This window comes from Oncorhynchus masou, chromosome 18 (assembly GCF_036934945.1).
Source record: "Oncorhynchus masou masou isolate Uvic2021 chromosome 18, UVic_Omas_1.1, whole genome shotgun sequence".
NCBI classification, from domain to species: Eukaryota; Metazoa; Chordata; class Actinopteri; order Salmoniformes; family Salmonidae; genus Oncorhynchus; species Oncorhynchus masou.
In genome coordinates this window covers 57,179,176-57,188,702 of record NC_088229.1, presented here as the reverse complement: position 1 = coordinate 57,188,702, position 9,527 = coordinate 57,179,176, and the positions used below count along the sequence as shown (strand labels likewise).

The following is a 9,527-nucleotide window of genomic DNA, read 5'->3' as shown; positions in this document are numbered from 1 at the left end:
GGGAACGATTCTGACACCTTGTAGAATGCCCCAAAGAATTCAGGCTGTTCTGGTGCAAAGGAGGATCCGACCTGGTACTAGATGGGTGTACCTAATAAAACTGTTCGGTGAATGTATGTCAGTACTGAGAGTATGTCTGCCTCTACCTATGTCTTGAAACAATATCAGTGACCTCAGAGTATTCTATTGCAGTCTTTTCCTGTTCAAGTAACATGTATTGAAAAGACAGTTATTTGATAAAGTATCATCAGTTCGATGATCTCACCTTTTGAGAGGTTCAAGACTTCTCACACTCTTTGGGAATTGGGCAAAAAGCAGTGAGGCAGAAAGTGAGAACTAGGCTGTCATAAATCATGTTGAAGGTCAAGTACTGTGGACTGACAAAAGGGAGCGGTGTGGGTCAAGTAAGTCCAGGGGGGCTTGAGCCGTGAACAAATAGAGCAACACTACTTGTCTGCTCTCCCCTCTCTCCCTCTCTCTCTCTCACTCTTTCTCTCTCCAGAGAAGTTGCTCTGTATCCTTCCTTCCTTCCTCCATCTCTCTCTCTCCTCTTTTTTCAGACACCAGACCTTCATTGCTCTTGTCCTAGTTTTCACTTTTGTGTGTCACCTCTTCCTCTCATTTACAGGGGTGGCCTCCTTTCTCTCTGTTCTCAAACTTGTTTTCTTGTTCCCCAAAGTGAACTATAAAACAGTGGACTGTTTTACTGCACTGTTTTTCTTTCTAAAAGGATATAATAACATCAGTGGCCTGTCATGCTTACATTTGTTCTCTAATTCCTCTGAAAATAAATCAAAGCTTGGCAAAAAATGTCATCATGAAATGTAATCTTCCTAACCTTTATTGTCTCTCTCTATTTCCTATTGCCAGTGCAAGAAGGTCTGTGGATATCCATCCTTACCCCATACATTGTTTGTAATGTCCCAGTGTTATATAACAAGAGTGTTCAAGGGGAGGGTGGTCTAGATATGGAGAGCTTAGATGTGTGTTATTAACAGGGGTGCAACTTTGGTTTTAGAAGTGGTGGGGGACATAATTTTTTTAATATATATTTTTATCCAGTCGGATAAACACTCCAAACAGTCTATTCGACCGCTCGGGGGTGTCCGCATGGTCCTAAAACACACCATTGCCTCGTTTTGTATCACATTCCAATGATAAAACTGGGGGAAACGAAAATGCAATTTCAGAATGTGGGGGGGACATTTCCCCCCTGTCCCCGGTGAAAGTTGCGCCCCTGGTTATAAATGTGGCTCAGACACTGAGCTGTTCTGACAGCATAGGAGACTTGTTTACTCCACTGATGTTGGGTCAGCTTGAGAGGACGTGTCTGGGATCATCAGCATCTCTTTAGAGAACATCAATAAGACATGTCCTAATGTACAATGCAGACAGGGGGTCACCCTGTACGAGAGAGAGAGAGAGAGAGAGAGAGAGAGAGAGACACAGAGAGAGAGAGAGACAGAGAGAGAGAGAGAGAGAGAGAGAGAGAGAGAGAGAGAGAGAGAGAGAGAGAGAGAGAGAGAGAGAGTGTTAATGCAAAAAAATGGTCAATACAGGTATTCTGGGTAGCCATTTGATCATTTATTTAGCAGTCTTGTTTAGCGGTCTTATGGCTTGGGGGTAGAAGCTGTTCTGTTGGTTCCAGACTTGGTGCACTGTTACCGCTTGCCGTGCGGTAGCAGAGAGAAAATTCTATGGCGTGGGTTGCTGGAACCTTTGACAATAGTTTGGGCCTTCCTCTGACACCTCCTGGTATAGAGGTTCTGGATGGCAGGGAGCTTGGCCCCAGTGATGTACTGGGCCGTACTCACCACCCTGTGTAGCACCTTGTGGTCGGGTGCCTTGCAGTTGCCGTACCAAGCGGTGGTGCAGCCAGTTAAGATGCTCTCAATGGTGCAGCTGTAGAGCTAGTGCTACACTTTCACAAAGACTTAATTGATGGTTGTTCTTAAAAAGCACAAAAAACTGACATCGATACAAAAAATGAACAGTTGGGAAACATGTACAGACACAGGTTTATAACCCATCACAAGAGTGGGAATATCAAAATGTCACACCGCACTTCAGGCTTCTGCAGGGGTATTCGTCAGTTGGGACACCTACTCCAAAGACTTTGATTTAATACCAAGTAAGCCTAGTTCTTCATAATTTGCTGAATTAGAATGTTAACATCATAGAGATCCTATTAAGTATTCTAATGACTAATTCTGTGGTTAAAGCTGCAATATGTATATTTTGGGCAGATGTGAGTTATAAATCTGTCATTCTCATTGAAAGCAAGTCTAAGAAGAAGTAGATCTGTTCTATATGTGCGATTTTTTACTTCTGGTTCTTAAGTTTCGTTTTTGGCCCTAATAATTGGAGTCATTGTCCACAAGGCAGCACTATGGGCTGTCTAGTTCCTGCCTATCCTTTCTTTGGATTGGTGGATGCATCTCCGCTGAATTGGGCCTCGCTCTTCCTCTTCCTCTCTAGCTGATGAAGATTATGTCATAGAACAAAATGTATAAGATCTCCTAAGCCTGTGTTGACCACAGACCTTAATTTCGAGGGTTTATCCTACAAAACGCCATTAAAGTCCCCATAAGCTTTGTCCAACTGACCATTGTGGAGTTAGTGCCTACAAAAATACGTAATTACTATTTCTCTCCATAGCACTTTCAACATTTTGTCGTACAAGATAGTAACGCAGTTATCGTTTAAAAAAAAAAGTATTACACTATAAGTCCCATAATGCTATTGGCGAATGTTTTCGTTGTGATTGGTCAGACGCCTGTGAACTGGTTGACGTGTATTACCGTGCGCCTTTAACCTTGTCCATGAGGATATTATGAAAGTCTCCTGTTTGTTCGCAGTTTTATAACCTGTCTTGTGTTATTTGTGTGTGTAAATCTTCGAAAAACGATGAGCAAATATATTCTGCCCGTCTCGGTCTTTGGAACAGTGTTTGGGTCCGCTGTTTTATTGAAGTGAGTCGCCAAAGAAATTAATTCTCGCTGATGCTTCTGTAGTCTTATGACAAAGCTGCCCAATCCATCAGGGGTTTGATGTAATGAAACTGCCAGTGTCACAGTTAAAGATATATAATGCACAGTGCTTTTTAACATTGCATGTTGTAATGTGTAGCCAAAACCTTTCTAAACCATATCTCACAGCCTGTGTGTCACTCTGAATTATGATTGTGTCATTCTCCCCATAGGAACCATGTTACTGGAGGCCCTTGTCCCAGTAAGGCTAAAATTCCAGGGAAGACCGTGGTCATAACAGGAGCCAACACTGGGATTGGTAAAGAGACAGCCAAAGAACTGGCCAAGAGAGGTACAGAGAATTTGGCTACATCATAACCACTTATTTTACACAATGGCTTATTAGTAGGCTACAGAGCACATATTTAGACAATGCAATTATATTCCATTTTGGTCACTGTGTAAGGGATCTCGTCCTCCTTTGAGGAGGAGTAGCGAGAAGGATCGGAGGATCAATTTGCAGCATGGTAAGTGTTCATGATGTAATATTTAATTAAGCAAACTGAACACTGAAATACAGAAAACAATAAAGTGAACGAACGAAAACCGAAACAGTCCTGTCTGGCGACATACACAAAGACAGAAAATAAACACCCACAAAACACAGGTGGAAAAAGGCTACCTAAGTATGATTCTCAATCAGAGACAACTAACGACACCTGCCTCTGATTGAGAACACAGAAACCAACATAGAAAAACAAACAGACTGCCCACCCCAACTCACGCCCTGACCATACTAAAACAAAGACGAAACAAAGGAACTAAGGTCAGAACGTGACACACTGGCTATTATTATAGTTTTACTATTATTAATGTTTGTCTTTACTATTGTGTGATTGCCTAGTTGTTACAAGTAATTCAAGCAACCATAATTGCTTGAGAAAACAGCCAGAACGACCTTAGTATCAATTATGAGTTACCTACAGTTGAAGTCGGAAGTTTGCATATACCTTAGCCAAATACATTTAATCTGTTTTTCACAATTTCTGACATTTAATCTAAGTGACAATTCCCTGTCTTAGGTCAGTTAGGATCACCACTTTATTTTAAGAATGTGACATTTCAGAATAATAGTAGAGTGATTTACTTCAGCTTTTATTTCTTTCATCCAATTCCCAGTGGGTCAGAAGTTTACATTCACTCAATTAATATTTGGTAGCATTGCCTTTAAATTGTCTAACTTGGGTCAAACGTTTTGGGTATCCTTTCACAAGCGTCCCACAATAAGTTGGGTGAATTTTGGCCCATTCCTCCTGACAGAGATGGTGTAACTGAGTCAGGTTTGTACGTCTCCTTGCTCGCACACGCTTTTTCAGTTCTGCCCACAAATTGTATATGGGATTGAGGTCAGGGCTTTGTGTTGGCCACTCCAATACCTTGACTTTTTTGTCCTTAAGCCATTTTGCCACAACTTTGGAAGTATGCTTGAGGTCATTGTCCATTTGGAAGACCCATTTGCGACCAAGCTTTAACTTCCTTACTGATGTCTTGAGATGTTGCTTCAATATATCCACGTAATTTTCCTCCCTCATGATGCCATCTATTTTGTGAAGTGCACCAGTCCCTCCAGCAGCAAAGCACCCCCACAACATGATGCTGCCACTCCCGTGCTTCACAGTTGGGATGCTGTTCTTCGGCTTGCAAGCTTCCCCCTTTTTCTCCAAACATAACGATGGTCATTATGGCCAAACAGTTATATTTTTGTTTCCTCAGACCAGAGGACATTTCTCCAAAAAGTACGATCTTTGTCCCCATGTGCAGTTGCAAACCGTAGTCTGGCTTTTTTATTGCAGTTTTGGACATTTACATTTTACATTTAAGTCATTTAGCAGACGCTCTTATCCAGAGCGACGTACAAATTGGTGAATTCACCTTCTGACATCCAGTGGAACAGCCACTTTACAATAGTGCATCTAAATCATTTAAGGGGGGGGGGGGGGTGAGAAGGATTACTTTATCCTATCCTAGGTATTCCTTAAAGAGGTGGGGTTTCAGGTGTCTCCGGAAGGTGGTGATTGACTCCGCTGTCCTGGCGTCGTGAGGGAGTTTGTTCCACCATTGGGGGAGCAGTGGCTTCTTCCTTTCTGTGTGACCTTTCAGGTTATATCTATATATGAGTCGTTTTACTGTGGATATAGATACTTTTGTAGCTGTTTCCTCCAGCATCTTCACAAGGTCCAATGCTGTTGTTCTATGATTGATTTGCACTTTTCACACCAAAGTACGTTCATCTCTAGGAGACAGAACGCGTCTCCTTCCTGAGCGGTATGACGGCTGCGTGGTCCCATGGTGTTTATACTTGCGTACTATTGTTTGTACAGATGAACGTGGTACCTTCAGGCTTTTGGAAATTGCTCCCAAGGATGAACCAGACTTGTGGAGGTCTACAATTTTTTTTCTATAGTCTTGGCTGATTTCTTTTGATTTTCCCATGATTTCAAGCAAAGAGGCACTGAGTTTGAAGGTAGGCCTTGAAACATCCACAGGTACACCGTTAATTGACTCAAATGATGTCATTAAGGCTAACAGAAACTTCTAAAGCCATGACATAATTTTCTGGAATTTTCCAAGCTGTTTAAAGGCACAGTCAACTTAGTGCATGTAAACTTCTGACCCACTGGAATTGTGATACAGTGAAATAATCTGTCTGTAAACAATTGTTGGAAAAATTACTTGTCATGCACAAAGTAGATGTCCTAACCGACTTGCTAAAACTATAGTTTGTTGACAAGAAATTTGTGGAGTGGTTGAAAAATGAGTTTTAATGAATCCAACCTAAGTGTATGTAAACTTTCAACTTCAACCGTAGCTACTCTTTCCCATTTCCTATCCTTTTCCATCCAATCAGGTGGTCGAATTATTATGGGGTGCAGGGATATGGAGAAATGTGAGGCGGCTGCCAAAGAGATCCGGGGGCAGACACTGAATCCTCATGTTTACGCACGCCACATAGACCTGGCCTCCATCAAATCCATCCGCCAGTTTGCAGAGAGAGTCAACCAAGGTCAGTTAAAATACGCACTGGAGAGACATCAACTCAAATGAGACCCATTGGAAGTAACGGCCACTTTATGAGTTGAGCTACACCCTATTCTCAGACAATCGTGTGTGTGTGTCTCTCTCTTTCTCGGTGTTTCTCTCTGTGTCTCTCTGTGTGTGTGTTTTCTTCATGTCATTGCAGAGGAAAAGCATGTGGATGTGCTGATAAACAATGCAGGCGTAATGAGATGTCCAGCAGGGAAGACAGAGGATGGGTTTGACATACAGTTTGGAGTGAACCATTTAGGTATGTTCCTGAATACTCCCAAGTAGTGTGCACTTTCTGCAGGGTTTTATTTCATACTGTTGCTTTACATTGTATTATAAATACATAGCTATAATATAGGAGAATATGGGCATTGTCATATGTTCATGTTACTGTGTTCCTCTGTTTTTTCAGGCCACTTCTTGCTGACCAATCTGCTGCTGGAAAAGCTGAAGGACTCTGCCCCTAGCAGAGTGGTCAACCTGACCTCTCTCGCCCACATCGTCGGGGAGATCGATTTCAACGACCTCAACTGGGACAATAAGAAGTTTGACACCAAACGGGCCTACTGCCAAAGCAAACTCGCCAACGTTCTATTCACAAGAGAACTGGCCCAAAGGCTAGAAGGTAAGTCCAGTAGCTCTGTATATGTGTGTGTGTGTGTGTGTGTGTTCTCTGTGTGGATGGATAGGTTTGTCCTCTGTTTGGATAGGTTTGTTATTTTCGTGTTGTTGGGTTTGTATTTTCCATTGATTACAGTATTGATTACTGTGTTCTTAATCTTTGTTGTGACAGGTACTGGGGTCACTGTGAATTGCCTACACCCCGGGGTTGTTGCCACAGAGCTGGGGAGACACACTGGCCTCCACCAATCGCAATTCTCCAGCTCAGTGCTCAGTGAGTCCGCCGCCTTATTGTCTATTACACTTGGAGATCCACTCACGTGAAAATGTTTGCTAAACCATCATATCAGTTTAGATTAATAGGCTTAGTAGGTCATAGTTGAAGCTCCCAATCACTCAGGAAAAGTTATTCACAAAATGCTTCAAATGACCCCTAATGTCTCTGCCTCTCCCTGCAGGTCCGGTCTTCACCCTCCTAGTGAAGGGGCCAGAGCTGGGGGCACAGCCTAGTGTCTATCTGGCCGTGGCCGAGGAGTTGGAGGGGGTTACGGGCTGCTACTACGACGTCATGATAGAGAAGGAGCCAGCACCCAAGGCCCTCGACCAGGAGGTGTCCCGGAGGCTGTGGGAGGCCAGTGCCAGGCTGATGGGGCTGGAGCAGGCAGCATCAGCAGCAGTGCCAGCCTCAAATGGGGCCCAAGAGAAGCCTAGCACAGACCCAGACACAAAGATCATAGCCAAGCACTCACTGTCAGCGCTTGAGCAAACAGGGATGAACCCTGGAGTATGAGCCCTGATATGGAAAGAAGTCACAGTGAACGGTTGACTTTGCATAGGTGACATTTTCTCTCGACAAGAGCATGTACAATATGAAATCGGAGCTAGCTTGAGATTTCGATTAAGGCTCGTGAGACATATGCATATGCTACAGACTAATGCTTGATTTCACCTGCTTGTCCAATGTCCATACATCTGGAGATGTTATCGAGGCAATGATACAGAAGTGACTTGTCCAACAGCACAGTGAGTGTTGGCTTACAGTAGGTTCCAGAGGGAGCAGGTTTTCATTCCAACCAATGTCAAGTTATATTTTAATGAATAATTATGGAAACCTTTCATGCCCAGATACTCTGAGACAGAAGGAGATGGAAATCACTGTTATTAAAACAGTTGTAATGTGTTATGAACTGAACACACAGGCTCAAGCTCATTGCATGTATTGTAATGAGTAAAGTATAATGTTGCCTCATCTGGCCATGACGAGGCTCAAGGGAAATGGTTCCCCTGTCATATTATTTTTTACATTTTTAACCTTTATTTAACTAGGCAAGTCGGTTAAGAAAAAAATCTTATTTACAGTGACGGCCTTCTCCGGACGACCATGGGCCAATTGTGCGCCGTCCAATGGGACTCCCAATCACAGCTGGTTGTGATACAGCCTGGATTCGACCCTGGGACTGTAGTGACGCCTCTTGCACAGAGATTCAGTGCCTTAGACCACTGCGCCACTCGGGAGAAGCAGTTGCTTATCATTGATTATACTATTATTCACTGAGCTAATCTAACAATACTCGAGTGAAAGTCGGAATCAGAAAAGTGGAAACGCAATAATGAGATACCTGGAGTCGCATTATAGATCCCAAACTTAAAAAATATATATATTCTCGGATTTCTCCCACAAGACCTGATTAAGATAAGCACATACTGTGGAATCTGGAGCTGTATTTATGCTTTAACCCTGTCATGTTTGTTTGGTCTGGTTTATGTATTATTAATCGTTTGTGAGGAAGAGGGTTAGCATTCTACAGGCTTTGCCAGTGTTTTAAAAACTGTAATCTGCCAATTACCACCACCTGGTGGTGAGCTTTCAAACTATGAGGGCAACACATTTTGACCACTTATGTAATGAAGAAAATGGAGACCAAATAAAACATTTCTTAACCCCCCCCCCCACACACACACACACACAGAGCTTCTGCAAGCTTTGACTGTGTCTCACCAAAAATATGTTACTTGTCTTGATGTTTTGCTGTAGCTACATTGTTGCTTTATAACAACACATCACCTCACTATCTGGAGTCAAAAAACTGTTGATAAAACTGTCCAGGCTGGCCTGCATTAATGGATACTGTTGGCATACACACAGCCTAAGTGCTTTGGATATATTAGCCCTGAACTCTCTGAGGGATCCATTTCACAGGGCTCTTCCTGTCAATAAAATCCCCAAATTCAGATTGAGAGGAAGACATCCACCATCTGAATGTACTCTGATGAGCTTCGATCCCTGGAAACTAATACCGTTCACCAGCCAAATCTGGTGTCAGTTTACCAGCAATGACACTCCCTGGTGCCACCCTAAAAAGCTGAGGGTAATAGGAGATCAAGGGTTTTCCACATCCCTCTGATTTGGAAAAGCAGGTAATGTTTTGTAAAGTGGAATACCAGGAAGACTTTAACATATGGTTGTGAAGGGCCATAAAAGAGACACTGTTATTGCTCTCCCTAAACATGCACAGATACATTTAGATTATAAAAAACAAAATCATATTCTTTTAATGGCCACCTAGAATATGGTGTTATGGAAACACTTTTGACAATGAAAACAATGACCTTTTTGTTTCTGTATCTTTTCTGAAGGTTCTGCAATGATTTATTCACTCTTGCCTTGAGGTAAAATTTAGAAACATATCTATCATGTCTGTGTGAGCCTTGAGGCATTTGTATACTGAACAAAAATGTAAACGCAACATGTTTTGGTCCTATGTTTCATGACCTGAAATAAAAGATTACAGAAATTTTCCCTATGCACAAAAAGCTTATTTCTCTCAAATTTTGTGCACAAATTTGTTA

At 42.4% G+C, this 9,527-nt stretch overlaps 1 protein-coding gene across 2 annotated transcripts; it reads left to right on the top strand.

The window, feature by feature from the left end:
- Positions 1 to 2,792: 2,792 nt before the first annotated feature.
- LOC135504907 (retinol dehydrogenase 13-like) lies at positions 2,793 to 9,475 on the top strand. Of its 2 annotated transcripts, XM_064923833.1 has the most exons (7): positions 2,793 to 2,972; positions 3,203 to 3,321; positions 5,878 to 6,033; positions 6,211 to 6,315; positions 6,469 to 6,681; positions 6,850 to 6,951; positions 7,136 to 9,475. In XM_064923833.1, the coding sequence occupies exons 1-7, from the start codon at positions 2,908 to 2,910 to the stop codon at positions 7,465 to 7,467; spliced, it is 1,092 nt and encodes a 363-aa protein (XP_064779905.1). In that variant the 5' UTR covers positions 2,793 to 2,907; the 3' UTR covers positions 7,468 to 9,475. The 2 variants fall into 2 exon arrangements, with proteins under 2 accessions (XP_064779905.1, XP_064779906.1); XM_064923834.1 differs by lacking the exons at positions 2,793 to 2,972; positions 3,203 to 3,321 and adding an exon at positions 3,331 to 3,496.
- The last annotated feature ends 52 nt before the right edge of the window (positions 9,476 to 9,527 follow it).

Excerpts from the sequence above, each read along its gene's own strand:
- LOC135504907 (XM_064923833.1), top strand. The coding sequence starts at position 2,908 with ATGAGCAAATATATTCTGCCCGTCTCGGTCTTTGGAACAGTGTTTGGG. Across the intron at positions 6,034-6,210 it reads TGCAGAGAGAGTCAACCAAG|AGGAAAAGCATGTGGATGTG; the intron begins GTCAGTTAAAAT and ends ATGTCATTGCAG. Across the intron at positions 6,316-6,468 it reads GTTTGGAGTGAACCATTTAG|GCCACTTCTTGCTGACCAAT; the intron begins GTATGTTCCTGA and ends CTGTTTTTTCAG.